The following is an 18,530-nucleotide window of genomic DNA, read 5'->3' as shown; positions in this document are numbered from 1 at the left end:
TGATATTATGATTCCCACTACAAGTTAACATTTTACCTCTTTGCTGTCTCTTTAACAACCTTAATTCTCTTAATAGTGCCTCAATTCATTGGAAATTTGAAACAGTGTAACAGGAAATGTTTTCTCTGTTCTAGGAGTTTCTAGAACTCTGTCTGTTGCTTCTCATGTTAGTCTGCTAACATGGGTTAGCATGCTAACTATGGGTCCCTTGGAACTCAGTGCTGACAAAAGAGATGTAGACCTCTATATGCTTTGGACTTGTTTGGGAACTGAGATGTGCACGTAAGAAACTATATTCAGCATGTGAAAAGCATACTGGAAATATATGTGTGGATCACTGATTTAGTGGGCATTAGTATCAGATAGTAACATTTGACTATTCTCCATACTTCTTCATACTTCTTTTTAAAATTTTTTAACGTTTATTTTTGAGAGAGGGAGAGAGAGAGCGCATGCGACAGAGAGTGCTAGAGCGTGCAAGTGGGGAAGGAACAGAGAGAGGGAGACATAGAATCTGAAGCAGGCTCCAGGCTCCAAGCTGTCAGCATAGAGCCCAGTGTGGGGCTCGAACCCACCACAAACCATGAGATTATGACCTGAGCTGAAGTTGGACGCTTAACTGAATGAGCCACCCAGGCCCCTAAACTATACTTCTTAATAATAAGTGACTTGTACAATAAATACAAGTTTAGTAAATAATCACAGAAAGAATGATTGTAGTCTCTTACCATGGCCTTTGTGTCTGAAACTATGTTCTCTTCTGTAATGCAAATAATATGAATGTACCTAATGCTACTGGACTGTATACTTAAAAATGAATAAAATGGTAATTTTTATGTTATGTGTATTTAGCACAATTAAAACAAAAAGCCACAACAATGTGAGCCAGATGGAAATGTACAGTTTCCAAGCTAATTTTGACCCCGACCTTTTAGATTCTGTCTACTTTTCAGCATTCACTTACCACCATATACCAGCAGGTGGGGACCAGAGTTGCTTGTTGCAGCCAGAAATATTTATCAGTTATTGGTGAAAAGCATGCTGGAAAGCAGAATATGTTGTAATATGTCAGGTGGATTTTAGAATGTCAGTGAACTCCTCTAGGGAGAATGATGGGTTATTTCAGTCTAGTCTCCTTAACTACTTTGTAATTCTCTTGCTTCCACTTTGTTTCAGTGAGGTCTACAGCTGATGGAGAAGGAATAGGGACATATGGTATGTGAAGAGCAAATGTATTATTTCCTCATTTGGACATGGCAGTCTTTTTCTCTAAGCATAGTAGAGGATGGTAGGGGAGGGGAATGTAGAGAAGAAGACATCACAGAATTTGAAGGACGATATGAACTGTGATTTAAGAAATAGGGGCAATAAGAACCTGAGATCTGTGAGTTTTGAGGCTCACTTTAACAGTTCAGAAAAAATGATGGGAAACTTAGAAAATTAGCTGCCTTTTCTCCTCCTCCTCCCTCTCCTCCTTCCCCTCCCCTTCCCCCCCCCCTTCTCTTTCTCCTCCTTCTTCTTCTTCCTCTTCAAGTTTATTTATTTTGAGAGAGAGCTTGCATATGCATGCAGGGAAGGGGCAGGACAGAGGATCCCAAGCAGGTTCTGTGCTACCAGCACAGAGCCCAGTGCAGGCTGAACCCAAACCGTGAGATCATGACCTGAGCTGAAATCAAGAGTTGGACGCTTAACTGACTAAGCCACCCAGGGCCCCAAAGGTTGGCTGTCTTAAGTTAAAACTTTTAGCTCTCTCTATATATTATCGCCTGGGAAGCTTCAATACTGTGATTTCAGCTGGGCAGCACTCCCCTAATACTAATCTTCAATTTATCTTGGTGTTGGTTTTTCACAATTTAAGGATTCCTGAATTTCTCTACTGAAATTAAACAAGGGAAATCTCTGTGGAGTTTTGGAGATCCCTTGTTAATTTGCATAGATTCATTGTCATTGCTATTCACTCTTTCCTTCCACTGTTCATTTTTAGCATATCAATGGCAGGATTTTTTATTTGTCTGAGGAGACTACTTTTTGACAGTATTTGTAGCAGTTTCTGTGGAAAATACTTTATTAAAAAAAAAAAAAAAGGCAGAGGAAATCTTATCTTGTAGCTCTTAGTGATAGAGCCTGTTGCCATGGAGTCCTGGATCAGATTGGCTGATCTGGGGGCCAATGAGCAGAAAGAACATAAACATATCATTATTTAACCTTGCAGAATTCATTTACCGAGTGATATATGACATTAATACCACAACTGTACATAGAGCTGTGAAACAAAATGTTTCAAGAATGGTGTAAAGTGTTTTTCTCTTCTCTTTCAAAATTTGCAGTTTAATATAAACACTGTAATGATACATTATTTTCCTAATGTGATTTGATTGGAAGAAGATATAGTAGGAAACACCTATCACCTATTTGTGAATCAGGCTGCTGCTGCAGTCAGTGGAGCTTAGGCCAAGTCTAAGTCAAACTCTGGCCTTCTAGACCAGAGGAGATTGGGCTTTGTATCTAGAGAGGCCTTGCAAATTTTGGTAGCTTTCAAGCTGAGTCGGAAATTGGCAACTTTTTTCTTACTTGCTTTTCCTTGTTTCTCTTCCACTCTGATATGGTAGATCCCTGTTGGTATTATATTAGCACACCATTTGTCTGGAGTTAGAGAATTAGCTGGGAGTTGCTTCCATGTTTTCTGTCTTCACTTTCCTAGCTTCTTCATACTTATTGACTGACATAGGTCTGGGAGATTTCACTCAGTCGGTGTTAGTTCTTTGTCATAGCAAATCATGGCATGTTATCCTTTCCTGTACCTTATTGCTTTAGAGATTGAGTCAGTCATACTAAGAAAATTCCCTCTCTAGATCTTGTAAATGGAAGAAGTCAAGAGTATTATGTTTCTCATATTTTATATCAGGGAATTTACATTTTATATCAGAAATTATGGTGAGTCTTGTTCTCTTCTCCAGTGCTGCCATGCTTGGCTCTTTACAGACTTGAAGGACTGACACAGACCTCAAGAGGTCCATGGGTTTGTTCTTTCTCCTCTTTTGAGGTATTTGCATCTCTATGAGGGAGATGTGAACTTTTCATTATACTGTCACTTTCTATCTCAGAGAAGGAAGAAAACAAACTTCAGATTTATCTGTTAAGCAGAGAGAAGCAAAAAGTCTGTTTGGTATCTGATTGAGTAACTTTTTGTGGGGGAGGCCTTAGGGGAGTAGGTTAAGAAGCATTTGGGGTTTTATAATTTTAGTTATTGCGACCAGAGAAGGCTCACTGAGATGGCATTTCAGTAAAGACCTGAAGAGAAAAAGTAAGCAAGCCATGCTGTTATATGGAAAACGATCATTCCAGGCAGAAAGAAGGAACAGCAAAAAGTAATCACCATAAAGTGGGTTTAGGGCATGGGGGAGCCAGTGTGACTGGACCTGCAAAAGTTGGGGGGGTGGGTAATAAGAGTTGGGGTCAGAGGGCAAACTGGTATCAGATTATTTAAACTTTTGTAGGTCATTTTAAGCACCTCTGCTTTTGCTCTGAGATGAGGAGCCATTGGATGGTTTTAAGCAAAGGTGTAACATGATCTGAAAATGTTTTTTCATAATCACTCTGGCTGCTATGTTTAGAAAATACTGTAGGGGAGCAAGATTGGAAGCAGGAGACCAGTTAGAAGGTTATTGCAGTCATTCCACCAAGAGAGATGGTGGTTTGTACCAGGGTGGTAGCAGTGGAAGTGTAGGAAGTCATCAGATTTTGGATATATACTTTGAAATTAGAGTCAACAAAATTTGCTGTCTGATCAGTTTGATCCTCAGTTTACTCTTCTATAAAAAAGGAATGATGATATCTATTTGTAAAGTGTCTAACTCTGCACACAACAGAGTGATCAATGATCAGCATTCTAGAAGTGAGGGCTCCTTAGGATCTGAGCCAACAAACATTGGGTATTCTTTACATATCTGACCAGCCATCATGGATAACAGAGTCTGAAGGAACTAGGCACTCTTCAGTGATCTCTTGCCTTAGGTCTGTGCTTACAGCTATATCAAACATTGGAATTCTTTCTTTTGGAAAGAAACAGTCTTTCCAACTGAATTGACTGTTTATTTTTTTTTCCGGGAGGTAGGGGAGGGGGGTAGGCTCCTACGTGGCTCAGTCGGTTAAGCATCTGACTTCGGCTCAGGTCGTGATCTCAGGGCTCGTGGGTTTGAACCCTGCATCAGGCTGTGTGCTCAGAGCTCAGAGCCTGGAGCCTGCTTTGGATTCTGTGCCTCCATCTCTCTCTGCCCCTCCCCCGTTCACACTCTGTCTCTCACTTTCTCTCAAAATAATGTTTATTTATTTTTTGAGAGAGAGAGTTGCGAGAGCACACGAGTGGGGAAGGGGCAGAGAGAGAGGATCCCAAGCAGGCTCCACACTATCAGTGCAGAGCCCAAGGTGAGGTGGGGCTCAGTCCTACAAGCCATTGAGATGATGACCTGGACTGAAATCAAGCTGGACGCTTAGCCATCTGAGCCACCCAGGTGCCCCGACCTGAACTGATTTTTTTGTAAAAAGCAGTTTTGTTTTGTTTTTTAAATGTTTATTTTTTTGAGAGGGAGAGAGACAGAGTGCGAACAGGGAAGGGGCAGAGAGAGAGAGACACACACACAGAATCCAAAGCAGGCTCCAGCCCTACGTGGAGCTCCAACTCATGAACCATGAGATCATGACCTGAGCTGAAGTTGGATGATTAACTAATGACTGAGCCACCCAGACACCCTGCAAAAAACAGTTCTTAAAATACCAAAGGACCAAGAAAAATAGGAAGCCAACACTAAGGGGTAAATAAAATTTCCTTTTCTCTTTCTTGCAGTCTTTACTCTCCGCTTATCATTAAAATAGATAAGAGTCTCACCTCTTCAATATCAGTAGCTCCTGTACTGATTGGGAAAAGGGTGTATACAAGATGCCAAGGAAAAAAGGTCATTCATTTATCTTCCTCTTCCTTCTTAATGTGGAATGTGATGGAGAGGAACTAAAATTTATTGAATCCCTACTGTGTATGGGTCCATTGCATTCGTTATCTCACATGTTTTTGCAATGGCTCTGTGAGATGTGCATTATGCCTAATCTTACAAATGAGGAGGCTGAGGCTCAGTTACATGATTACTAAGTTTTGGAAACAGTCTCGTAGCCAAATTCACGTCAAGCTACAAAGTCCATAAATTTATCCACTACAGTGTGCTTGCTGCCTCCTACATTCTGGAGATTGAATGTTATTTTGTTGGGCACTGCCCCTAATTCACCCTATTGTTATGTTTAGCCTTTTCCTTGCAGGAGAGGTAGCATTAGAGCCCAAGAGTGATGCTCTTATATCCTCCATAAAATGCCAACTTTTGGGTTGCCTACTGGCACAGTCAGTGGAACATGCAACTCTTGATCTTGGGGTTGTGAGTTCGAGCCCCATGTTGGGTGTAGAGATTATTTAAAAATAAAATCTTTTAGGGGCATCTGGGTGGCTCAGTTGGTTAAACATCCAACTCTTGATTTCGGCTCAGGTCGTGATCTCATAGTTCATAAGTTTGAGCACCATGTCAGGCTCTGCACTGACAGCACAGAGCCTGCTTGGGATTCTGTTTCTCTGCCCCTGTCTTACTCGTATGAGCTTGCTCTCTCTCTTTCTCTCTCAAAAATAAATAAATAAACATTAAAATAGTTTAAAAAATAAAATCTTAAAAAAAATGCCAACTTTCCCTTATTTTACCTCTTTGCTTTCAAGTACATATAAGCTCTAGTGTTGCTGCAAGATTCCTTGCTTCTAGGAATTAAGGAATTTTTTTTTTTAATCAGAATTACTTAGTATATGTGTGTGTGCATGTGTGTGCCTAAATAGTATCTTAAATAAGAGTGAAGTGTATTTTTCTCACATTCAGGAAATCTAGGGGAGTCCTTCTAGTCTGACTGCTGTAGTCAAGGACCCTGGTTTCTTCTGTCTGTTGCCTCACAACCTGTGGTTTTCAATCCTAGTATCATCTCACAGTACCAGATGGCTGCTAATGCACCAGCCTTTACTTCTACATTTAAGCAAGCAGGAATTAGGGAAAAGTAAAGAAGGGCTACCCACTTCCTTTAAGGATACTTCATAGAAGTTGTATTTACTACTTGTATTAATTTCCTAGGGCTACCATAACAAAATACCACAGACTGAATGGTTTAACAACAGAATTCATTTTCTCATAGTTCCGGTGGCTAGAAGTCCAAGATCAAGGTGTTGGCAGATTTGGTTTCTCCAGAAGGCTATGTCACATGGTTTTTCCTCTACCCATACATCTCTGATGTCTCTTTGTGTATCTAAATTTCCTTTTCTTACAAGAATACCAGTCAGATTAGATTAGGGTCCATTCTAACAGCCTCATTTTAACTTAATAACCTCCTTAAAGGCCCCGTCTCCAAATACAGTCACATTCTGAGATACTGGGGGTTAGGGCTTCAACATAGGAATTTAGAGAGGCACATAGTTTAATCCATAGCACTGCTTCTTATGTCTCATGGACTAGAACTTAGTCATGTGCTCCTATTTAGCTACAGTGGAGGTTGGGATATGTGTTGCTTTTTTCCAGGCAGCCATGTGTCCAGCTAAAAACCACTTCTTTTAAGGAAGAAGTGATTGGATATTGCCAAGTAAATAGCAGACTCTCCTTTGCAGCAGAGGCTTAAGGAATAATGATTCTTAAAGGTTCCTGGCTCCTTTATGTGAAATTAGATTGTTCTTTTTTCACTTCCCTGGCCAATTTCTCATTCAATTTTATATTTTGAAATAATTCTTTTAATACTAAATTGTTGGCTTAGGTGTCCTCCCTACCTAACAAGCGGTGGCATTGACCTCTAAGGTCATCACAGTAGGGCAAGATAGATTTACCTGCATGGCGGTTAAGTTAGTAATAGAAGGCATCCTGAAATGCCATGGACAGTAGGTAAATCGTGATTTTTATTTATTTTTTTTTTCTTTTCCAGAATGTCTTCTCTGGATTGACTTGGGAGCAATTTTGCCAGGGCACGGGAAAAGACAGTGTGAACTTTCAAGGTCCTTTCCATCCCTGAGATTCTGTGATATTTTCTACATAGCAGCATTACTATGATAAAGCTAAAGAAAATGGAAGCAGCAGAAGGAAAGGCCCCCACTGCTGTTCTTTGCTTGAAAGAGGAGGAAATTTGATTTGTTCTGTTTTGCCCACAGAAGTAAAATGGGCATTTTTGGTAAAGAATGTAGAGGAGCTGGTAGAAATTATAATGAAGCCCAGCATTCCAGTCCATTGATCAAAAGCACCTGCAGTTCTTATTTCAGGGCAAGTACAGCCATAACATATTGAACAAAGGAAGAGGGTACATGTCCAGAACATTTTAATCTTGTTTCTCTCTTTACTTTGCCTAAGGAATTGCTCTGGACATCAGCCAATGCCTGTGGCCTTCCTTACACACCAGTGAATCCTTTTGCATTTATAGAGCAGAGTGATTTTCTTAACACTTCCCTGATTTAGAAAATTGGCACAATTGTTATTATTGTTGTTATTTTTGTTTGCCTAGTACTAGTGAAGCCTGTGACAGTTGACTTTTGAAGTCCTTAAAGGACTTGGTGCCTGTCACATAGCTGTAGACTTACATGTTCCATTAAGTACTTTACTGCCTTTTCCCCCATATTCTGCTTTCTCTCTTTGAAGAGAAGGGAGTGTTGGACCTTAGGGCCTTCTTTCATGTCCTCCAGGGCTGTTGAGCCATTTACCTCTTTAGGCATGCAGTTATCATACTGTTGTTGGTTTTTGTGCTTTGAGCACTGTAGTAGAAAGAACATAGGATTTTGCCACAAGAAGAGCTGGGTTTGAACTCTGTCTCCTTATATACATGGTATGTCCCTGAGCAATTCATGTAGTATTAGGTAGTATTTCATTCAAAAATGGAAATAATATTTTATACCTTGAGAAGGTCAAATAAAATACTTTCTATAAACTAAAAAGTATGAAGTCATGAGGAGTGACCCAGATGGAGGGGAAAGACAGGAGAACTTAGAAACCTAATTTTTGAACCCCAAAATTTGTCCCCACTGACACTCTCTGAAGAGAGGCCTCAGACCTAGGCACCCTTCTCATCCCACGCTTCATACCCCAACACTCTTGAATGTCTACCTTGGGACACCTAAACTTTAGTATTAGACATAGCTAGGTTGGAATCCTGCCCTTGGCCCTCTTGTGTTAACTTGGGAAAGTTATTTAATTCCTCTCAGCTTTAGTTTCTTCATCTAAAAAATGTCCTGCTAAGGAGTTTTGTTTGGATTAAATAAAATAATGTATAGAAACAATAAATCAAAGTCATAGAAAGAATGTAGACCTTGGAATCAGACAGTACCAGAGTTCTGGTCTGGTCTGTCTGTCACTTAGTAGTGTTGTGACCTTGTGGAGTTGCTTACCTACTTTGGTGAATATGAGTTGAGGTGCATAAAGCACCAGATTCATAATTGTGTTCAGTATACATTAGTGTTGTTTTCCTTTTCTCCCAACTCCAGTCAAAAATTAAGAATAGGCTTGCCATGCATGAGCACATAGACTTGTTTGGTTTTGTTTTCACCCTGCCATTTTAACTGCATAGATGTTTTGTCCCCATTGTCTTGACTCCTATATGTGTTTAAGTAACATATAATAAAATGCACAAATCTTTAGCATTCAGTTAATAAGGCCTGACAGTTGCATACACCCATGTAACCATAACCCCAAACACGATAGCATATTTTTATCATTTTTGAAGGATCCCTTATCCTAGTATTTTACCCCCAAATCCTAAGCAAGCACTTTCTTTCTTTTTTTTTTTTTTTAAATTTTTTTTTTAACGTTTATTTATTTTTGGGACAGAGAGAGACAGAGCATGAACGGGGGAGGGGCAGAGAGAGAGGGAGACACAGAATCGGAAACAGGCTCCAGGCTCTGAGCCATCAGCCCAGAGCCCGACGCGGGGCTCGAACTCACAGACCGCGAGATCGTGACCTGGCTGAAGTCGGACGCTTAACCGACTGCGCCACCCAGGCGCCCCCTCTTTGTTTTTTTTTTTATAATTTAACTTTATTTTTTTTTTTAAACTTACATCCAAATTAGTATATAGTGAAGCAATGATTTCAGGGGTAGATTCCTTAATGCCCCTTACCCCATCCCACAGCCCCTCCCCCCATCCCCCTTACCCCATCCCCCCTCCCACAACCCCTCCAGCAACGCTCAGTTTGTTCTCCATTTTTATGAGTCTCTTTTGTTTTGTCCCCCTCCCTGTTTTTATATTATTTTTGTTTCCCTTCCCTTATGTTCACCTGTTTTGTCTTTTAAAGTCTTCATATGAGTGAATTCATATGATTTTTGTCTTTTTCTGACTAATTTCATTTAGCATAATACCCTCCAGTTCCATCCACTTAGTTGCAAATGGCAAGATTTCATTCTTTTTGATTGCCAAGTAATACTCCATTGTATATACATATACCACATTTTCTTTATCCATTCATTCATCGATGGACATTTGGGCTCTTTCCATACTTTGACTATTGTTGATAGTGCTTAAGCAAGCACTTTCTGATTTAAATCACTATAGTTTAGTTTTGCCTGTCCTTGAACTTCTTATAAATGGACCTACGTATTTTTTTTGAACTGAGTTCTGCTTTATTTTACTTACCATAATAATTTTGAGATCCATCCATGTTTTTGTGTATTTCAGTAATATGGCCAGCAAAGTTCCCTAGTCTCACTGGTAATGATTGAGTCACTTCTTTCTTCCCAAACCAGTCACAAAAAGGAAACAGTTACCATAGTTGGTGTACCTAATTAAGGTCCATCTCCTAGGGCTCAGGGGTAGCTATGGTCACTTTCCCTAATCATGTGTCCTCAGAGGAAGGCAAGCACCAAAAGTTCATTCTTTTTTATTGTGGCACAGTATTCAATGAACATACAATTTGTTTATCTATTCTCCTGAGCCCTTAGATTTTAAACAATTTAAAAAATATGCATATCAATTGGGAATAATTTCTCTTGATACACAAATTGGTAAAGGACAGGAAAGTTTACAGGAATTTTGCCACAGGGTAAGTCAGAATTTTTAGCCTCTACCTCTTACCTTCTTGCTTACATTCTTTGTACTTGACCATGGATTAAAAGGGAGAAAATGCCCTTCTGTCTCTGAGTGTCCCCTATATAATAAATTCTTTTTGGCCTCATGCCTAGAAAGTTGTTTATGAGTTGATGGAAGGATATACAATTTCACTGTGCTCTGGAAGGTACTTACCTTGGCAGTTAAAAAATTTATGGGGAATATGCAGTATTCTCCCTGAAAAAATTGTCAGATTTTGGCTCCTAATCATCCTCCCCTGTATGATCCTATTTCCTCACTCTCTCCTTGCCCCCCACTTCTGACAGTCCCCTCTCCACAGCTTTGAGCCACTGAGTGTCCTCAGGAGACATTCTGTCTTAAAGTTGTGCTGTTTGCCTGGATGAAATGTACAATGTGCACAAATAGGTTGTAGGAAAACACATATCTTGGCTCTCCTGGGACATTAATGTCTTTGCTTTGTTCTAGTCAAGTTACATATGAAATAGTTCCTTTCTTTTTCTGACCGTCCCAAGCCCTTCATTCTCTCTCTCTATTGAGTAACCCATAAAGAGTGGAAATTACTTCTCTGCTTTTAACCCTTCTCTTACTAGCTTTATTCTTGCTCCTTAAGACTTTTTTTTTTTTTTTTTAGTTAATAAATTGTCTTTTTCTTGTCCCTCAGCTGCAACTTTTGCTTTTTGCGTTGGAGAATTTGTTGCCCCAAGAGAAAGGAGAGACTTCTACATAGGATTGCAGGACTAGAAATGGCCATAGTTAAAGGTTATTTTGGAGAACAAAAGAGAGCCACAGCTCAAGCAATACAATTTTGAACTCAGTGTATTTTTCAATGAGTAATAAGTGTATTTTTCAACGAGTAATAACACTATCTCTTATAACTAGCCTTTGTAAACTTGAGGATGGTTTCTTTTATCTAGACGCAAAATGGTGAGGAAACTTAAGACCATGTGATTTGAAGACCTGACTTAACAGTATTCCATGAACATACAACAATTTATCTATTCTCCTGAGCCCCCAGATTTTAAACAATTTAAAAAATAGGAGTATCAGTTGGGAGTAATTTACTCTTGATATACAAATTGGTAAAGGACAGGAAAGTTTACAGGAATTTTGCCACAGGGTAAGTCAGAATGTTTAGCCTCTAGCTATTATCTTCTTGCTTAACATTCTTTCTACTAGGCCATGGATTAAAAGGGAGAAAAAGCCCTTCTGTCTCTGAGTGTCCCCTCTATATTTTAATAGACACTTTTCCAAGAAGTGTCTTCCTAGCCCTCCCAAGAAGACATCCAGATGGCTACAGATACATGAAAAGGTGCTCAACATTACTCGTCATCAGGGAAATAAAAATCAAAACCACAATGAGATACTACCTCACACCTGTCAGAATGGTGGCAAGGATGCAGAGAAAGGGGAAACTTTTTGCACTGTTGAGAATGCAAACTGGTGCAGCCACTCTGGAAAACAGCATGGAGGTTCCTCCAAAAGTTAAAAATAAACTATCCTACGACCCAGGGGTTGCACTACTAAGTATTTATCCAAAGGATACAAAAATGCTGATTCAAAGAGGCACATCCATCCCAAGGTTTATAGCAGTACTGTCGACAGTAGCCAAAGTATGGAAAGAGCCCACATGGCCATTGACTGATGAATGGACAGAGAAGTTGTGGTATATATACACAACAGAATATTCCTTGCAATCAAAAAGAATGAAATCTTGCCATTTGGAACAACGGGAATGGAACCAGAGTATATTAGGCTAAGTGAAATAAGTTAGAGAAAGACAAATACATGATTTCACTCATATGTGGAATTTAAGAAATAAAACATAAGCAGATGAACTTAGGGGAAGGGAAGGAAAAATAAAAAGAGAGGGAGGCAAACCATAAGAGACTCTTAAATACAAAGAACAAACTGAGGGTTGCTGGAGGGCTGTTGGGTGGAAGGAAGGACTAAAGGGCTAAATGAGTCATGGGCATTAAAGAGGACACTTGATGGGATGAGCACTGGATGTTATATGTAAATGATAAGTCACTGGGTTCTACTGCTGAAACCAGTACGACACTATACATTAACTAACATGGATTTAAATTTAAAAAATAATAATGCCTAAAAAAAGAGAGAGAGAGTGAGAGGCTGGGAATATTTAGAAAAAGAAGATAAAGTTGTCTCCCGTATGGGACTCACATGGTAGCAGGATTAAGCTTGTTCTTTATGACTTACCCAGAGAACTAAACTGGGGCCAGTGGCAGAAAGAATAGGAAGATGAGTTTTGCCTCTTTATAATTTCCCCCCAAAAAAGGTTTGTTTTTGGAGAAGACTTTCCCTTCACTAAAAGTATACAGACAGTTAGGACGACCATTTTTCAGACTTGATGATTCAGGAACCTGACTGAGAAAGACTATGGATGTAGAAGGATGGAGGTAAATGAGAACGCCTCTGAGTCCCCTTCCAGTTATGAGATTCCATGATTCCTTTGTATCTCTGGTGGACTTTCCATTCTGCCTAGTTTTTGGACATCTGTCCCCGTAGTGGAAGTATTGGATAAAGGTTAAGAAAGCAAGTGCTAAAGCCAAATTTCCTGGCTTTGAGCCCTGTTCTACCATTTACCAGTTCAATAACCTTACATTACTTAACTTCTCTGTACCTCAGTTTACTTATCTATAAAATAGTGATAATAAAATATGTATCTCATAAGATTGTTGTAAGATTAAACAGGATACATAAAACACTTTAGGATAGTGACACAGTGTAAGCACTCCAAAAATTTTAGCTGATTATTATCATCTTTCTGTCAATTATTTCTACTTCTAAAGCTGGGCTCTTCTGTCTGGTTCAGATAGTCTCTCTTCACATACCATTTCTGACTATGTCAGGATGCTTTTGACTAGAAGGAACAGTAAACTCAACTCAAAAGAGCTTAAATGATAATAAGACTTATGACCTCACATGTTGGGAGGTACCATCCAGGTTGACTAATTCTGTCTATCTCAGCATCAAGGATCCAGGCTTTTTCTATCTGCTCTATTGTCCTCTGAGTTTATAGAATATTGCAGTCCTGCATCATCTGCACACAAGACTATCTTCAGTAGAAGATAACCATTCTTTTCTAGTGGCTTTTTTTCTTCTTTTAAATAGAGTGAATGGCCTTTCCTTTCTTTCTTTCTTTCTTTTTTTTTTTTTTTTTTTTTACCTTTCTTTGAAGCCACTCACCTGGCAAAGTCCTCTCATATTTCACTGGTGATGATTGAGTCACTTGTCCCTTCTCAAACCAGTCACAAAAAGGAAACAATTGCCACAATTGATCTAGCCCACCTTCTTGGGCTCAGGGATAGGGTCACCTTCCTTGATCATGTGTCCTCAGAGGAAGGCAAACACCAAAAGAAAATCTGGGCTAGACTGTTAAGTGTGGAAGAAAGGGGAGATTTGAGTGGTGTACTAGGATACCTCTTCCTCTGCTATTTGCATTTTCCCTGGAGTAAGAATTACTTTATCTTTTATAGCTCATTAAATGCTGGTAGTCTCAGTGGAAATGCCTATCAAAATTCTTAAAAGTGGATGGATCATTAATCACTGTCTTATGGGGTTTTTAAGAATCTAAAGCTCAAGTTTTTCTGTTTCCCAATGAATGAAGAAAACCATGTAGCTCCTTAAAACTGCAGTTGGGGAGCACCTGGCTGGCTCAGTCAGTAGAGCATGAAACTCTTGATCTCGGGTTGAGTTCAAGCCCCACATTGGGCATAGAGCCTGCTTAAAAAAATAAATAAATAAATAAATAATTTTTAAAACCCTGCAGTTGGAATATATGACCATATTCCACGGGTGACTATTATGAAAGACCTTTTTTTTTTGTTTGGTTGATTTTTCCCATAGTGTTTTGGCTGAAAACAGTGTTTGGACACTGAAGTTGGTCTAGGTATCCAGATAGTTGAGCCTTTTCCAACTTCTGTGTGAAGAGGAGCTGCAAAGTTGTCATTCTGATTTGAAGAAATACACCTGTTTGGTAATTGAGACCTAGAAAAAGAAACACCCAGTTGCTTTATATTTTTCTGTTTCACTGTCCCCCTTTTTAAATTGAGATACAAAGAGCATATAGTTTTGTGTAAGTTTAAGGTGTACAACATAATGACGTACATATATACCATGAAATGATTACCATAGTGTTTACCTAACATTCCTCTCCTTATGTAGCTACAAAAATTTTTTTTTCCTTGTGATGAGAACTTTTAGGATCTACTGTCTTAACAACTTTCAAATATACTTTACAGCAGCATTAACTATGGTCATCATGTTGTACTTTGCATCCCCAGTACGTTTTGTCTTCTAAATGGAAGCTGCTACCTTTTGACCAGCTTCATCCAATTTCCCCACTCCCCAACTGTCACATTCTCTTTCTGACAGAGAACTCTGTTTGAGGCTATTTAAGCCTGAAAAAGAAAAATATTCAAGGTCAATTACATGATACAAGAAGTAAACTTAATTTTGTGGGACTCCGCAACAGATTTAGCATCAAGATTGAAACCATTTATAGCTTATTATAGGGAAAAACTATAGAGTATAAGAGTTAAGACTGCTTAAGAAGTAGTGAGATGATACTGTGCCAGGAGTTTTCTCGGAGAGGCTTGTAGGCTCCTCTCAGGAGGGTACAGAAAGGAGGTCTGATATCGGGAAGTGGGGGGAAATTGCATGAAGTCATATTTAAGATCTCTTCCAATTCTGATCTCTATTGATGTTTCCCACCTAAGAGATATGGAAAAGGCATGTGCTGGGTTTTATTACACTTCAAACTGGAGACAATGGATGCCTGATTTACCCATGGGAGAAAAAATAAATATGTGTATACGCAGTCTCCATGTACAGCCAGTGATCCATAAAGCTTCGTGGGTTCGTAGAAGTCTTTTTATAGAATCCTCTAGGTAATAGATCCAGTTAATTAAAAAATAGAATATTGGCCATTTTATTGTGTAGTTTGTTTCTTCCAGTATTTGTCATCTTAAATTCAACTGTATGACTGTGATTGTATGAATGACTCTCTGGCCTTTTAAAGGGCCTTCATTTAGCCCTGTGCCAACTAAGTCTCTAGGCAGCTGCCCAAGAGTCACCACAAGGTGAACAAAGCAATAATCTTGCAGACTGTTTAACTTATGCCAGGATGAGATTACCTGTGCTCCTTAAGAGCCTTCAGGGTCTTATCATTTAAACTGATTTGAAGGAGGAAAAAATGCCTGGTGTGACAGTTTTCTTGAATCATTGCTATTTGTTTGGCTCTGTTTCTAAGCCCACATGGAATAGATACAAAGTCTGGGAGAGTTTCTAGTCTTATCTTTTTTTTTTTTTTAAGTTTATTTATTTTGAGAGAGGGAAAGCACAAGTGGAAGAAGGTCAGAGAAAGAGGAGAGAGAGAATCCCAAGTAGGCTCCACACTGCCAGCACAGAGCCCGATGTGGGGCTCCAACTCACAAACCGTGAGATCATGACCCAGTCTGAAGTCGGACACTTAACCGACTGAGCCACCCAGGTGCCCCCCCCTAGTCTTCTCTTTTTAAAGAAAGGAAAGAAGCATTCAGAATTGAAGTAGTCTGTAATCTATGTAAGGAGCAACCTCAGCAAACTTGTGTTTGAGTGTGTGCGTGGATTACTGTGTTGATTGACTTCATTACAGGACTTCCCAGGTGTCAACAGTAATGAAGAGCTGGCCGTCCCTGCAGTATGGGTGCTCTGTATCATTGGGAGACTGTAGAATGACTGAACAAATAGTGAATAACAAGCAAAGATTTTCTCTTCCTTCAGGGAGAGACCCAGTTTTTATAAAGGACAGCTGACCACAAAGCTCGCTACTCCTTAGTTTGCTTAAGCTAAAGGAAAGAATTTAAGAATTTATAAACCATCTCCTGATTTTGCTGCTTTTTGGTGGGGGAGACACTTGAAGTTGGTAACATTGTTGTGGTTTGTGGTAACTGTGGAAGTTCTCCCTTGGGAAAGGAGAGTAGTCCTCTCTGGTGGTGAATAGAGCTTTATGGTGTTTTTCTTCTTTTTGGAGAGAGTCTAGTGAGTTAACTCTATCATGTGCTCAAGCTGAAAATGTGAGCAGATTTCTGTAGGAAACAAGGGGGGCAAATAAAATGCTAAGAGGGCTCATACTACATTGCTTCAGAATTGACTCCTGGTGAATCTCAAGGTTATTATGCTAGGTAAAAGAATCCAGGCAATGTGTGATGTAAAATTCTAACAAATGAAGGCTAATCTGTAGTAACAGCACATCAGTGGTAGGCTGTGGGTGATGGAGAGGGGAGGAAGGGCTTATAAAAGAGCCAGAGACTTTTGGGGTGATGAATGTGCTCACTACATTGGTTGTAATGATGATTTCCCAGGTGTGTGCATGTTTCATAATTAAATTGTACGTTTTAAATATATGCAGTTTATCATATGCCAGCTTTACCTCAATAAAGCTTTTATTATTTTTTTAAGACTTTATTTTTAAGTAATCTCTACACCCAGTGTGGGGTTCGAACTCACAACCCCAAGATCAAGAGTTGCACATTCCACCAACAGCCAGCCAGGCACCCCTACCTCAATAAAGCTTTTTTTAAAAGAAGAAATTAATCCAGGGGCAGCAGTTATTCAGAGACCCTTTTCTGGGTTACAGGGTGACTGCTGCAGACTAGTGTGAAATACAAGTCTTGTGTGTATGGATAAACACTTCCTGTTTAATGCGTCTGATGTTTCTTTAGGAGTCCATAGAGGCTACTGTATTATATCGAAGAAGATGTCTAACAGTAACACTACTCAAGAGACCCTGGAAATAATGAAAGAATCAGAAAAAAAACTGGTGGAAGAATCTGTAAACAAAAACAAGTTTGTATCTAAGACTCCAAGTAAGGAAGAAACTGAGAAAGAGAGTGAAGATACTAGTTTGCGTCAGGAGACACAGGTAAGAATTAGAAGTACATCATATGCACACTCATTATACCAGAATAGAATGGTCAGCATAAGTGGTATTGGCAGTCTGTAAGAAGCCAGTCACTTGATTCTTCCTAAAAACCTATTTTCCAGCTTTCAAGAACTGTCTCCTTCCTTTTTTATCATAAAATGTCCACAGTGAAGTCTAAAGAAGACAGAGTAATTTCCTAATCCATTTGGACCCGAGTTACACTGGTTCTTGCTACCTTTTGATATTTTTGAACTATCAAAAAATAAACTGTATACAAACACATTATTTAACAAGTCATAATATGGCTCATACAATAAATTCTTAAAATTACAGCTGCCTGGCTTTACACACAGTGTTAAATTCATATCCTGGTTGTGTTAAAGCAGTCAGCATTTTCTGGGTCAGAAATAATCTCTGAACTTGCCACTTGCTAAGTGAGTGAGAAGAATTTCACTCTTTGGTTGCCATGTTGTTTTCCCTCCAGATTCGTAGTTCAGTGCAGATATGATGGCAGTAGATGGCCAGCCGAGCTTCCTCCAGGGCTCCTGTTTGATACCCAGACAGCTAAGACTCTGAGCCTCTAGTTTACCTGTTCCAGTCCTCTCTTTTCTGTGGTCACTGCTAGTTTCCTGTGTTACCCAGATCCAGATTATATAAATCCTTTCCTTCGTGCCCAGGGGTTAGACTGGTCTTTATTGTATGCTTAGGAGATAGACAGTAAGAAGTTAGTTTAAAAAGCAGTGGCAACCACTAGAAACTTGAAACATAATTTCTTTTGACAACCCAATTCATCTAGGCTTTTTCTTCTTAAGAGATTAAAACAGCAACAACATAAAGGGATGAATTAAAATCAGACAGCTCTCTGAAATATTTTGTTCTCCTGCTGCCTGTTCTTCTACTGTCTTTCCACTTAACAGCTTGCCAGATCTCTGTCCTGGCTGCTTTTCTTTCCATTATCTTTTGCATCTGAGTTGTCATTCCCCGCCCATCCTCCCAGAGTTTGTAGAGACAGTCTGCCACCGTTCCAGCTATACTTTCAGCCTCCACTGATACCAATAATGAGTTTTAAATCCTCAGGACAGATAAGTGATGAATGTTTAATTATGTGCTGTCATATTACATGGAAGGTAGTAATTAAATGAACTTCTGGATCCAAGTTATTCTAAGGAGACCACTTGAAGAGGTGTTCGGAACTCCTGTTGTGTGTACTCCTTGAAGATAGGCAGAAAAGAAGGGATGTGTACAGGTGTTACACACCTTATAGACACTCAGTTCAAGAATGTTTTCACCTGGATATACAAATAGATCGTGTCGGAGGTTGGAAGGGAACTCACCTCCCCTCTGACTTGTTGCTGCTGCTAGAGCAGGTGGAGCTGCTGCTGCCATCTACTGGAGCTCCTGATCCTTCTAGAAGTCTTTAGTCTTGTCCCACCCTTCAGAAGCCCTCTCCCCTCCGCCATTTCCCAACAGATCATGTGCCCTTTCAAGAACACTAAAAATT

At 39.5% G+C, this 18,530-nt stretch overlaps 1 protein-coding gene across 27 annotated transcripts in view; it reads left to right on the top strand.

The window, feature by feature from the left end:
- Nucleotides 1-18,530, top strand: part of R3HDM2 (R3H domain containing 2) — a 163,520-nt gene that overhangs the window by 102,317 nt on the left and 42,673 nt on the right. For 18 of the 27 annotated variants that reach the window (XM_047867922.1, XM_047867935.1, XM_047867920.1 and 15 more), the window contains exons 1-2: nucleotides 6,985-7,054; nucleotides 16,830-17,029. In XM_047867922.1, coding sequence (XP_047723878.1) covers nucleotides 16,865-17,029 — 165 coding nt within the window. In that variant the 5' untranslated portion in view covers nucleotides 6,985-7,054; nucleotides 16,830-16,864. Of the gene's footprint in view, nucleotides 1-6,984; nucleotides 7,055-16,829; nucleotides 17,030-18,530 lie in introns of those variants that run through there. The other 9 variants (XM_047867930.1, XM_047867929.1, XM_047867925.1 and 6 more) reach the window with 1 other exon arrangement.

The sequence above is a fragment of the Prionailurus viverrinus genome, chromosome B4 (genome assembly GCF_022837055.1).
Source record: "Prionailurus viverrinus isolate Anna chromosome B4, UM_Priviv_1.0, whole genome shotgun sequence".
In the NCBI taxonomy this organism is placed as follows: Eukaryota; Metazoa; Chordata; class Mammalia; order Carnivora; family Felidae; genus Prionailurus; species Prionailurus viverrinus.
This window is presented reverse-complemented; position numbering and strand designations above follow the sequence as displayed.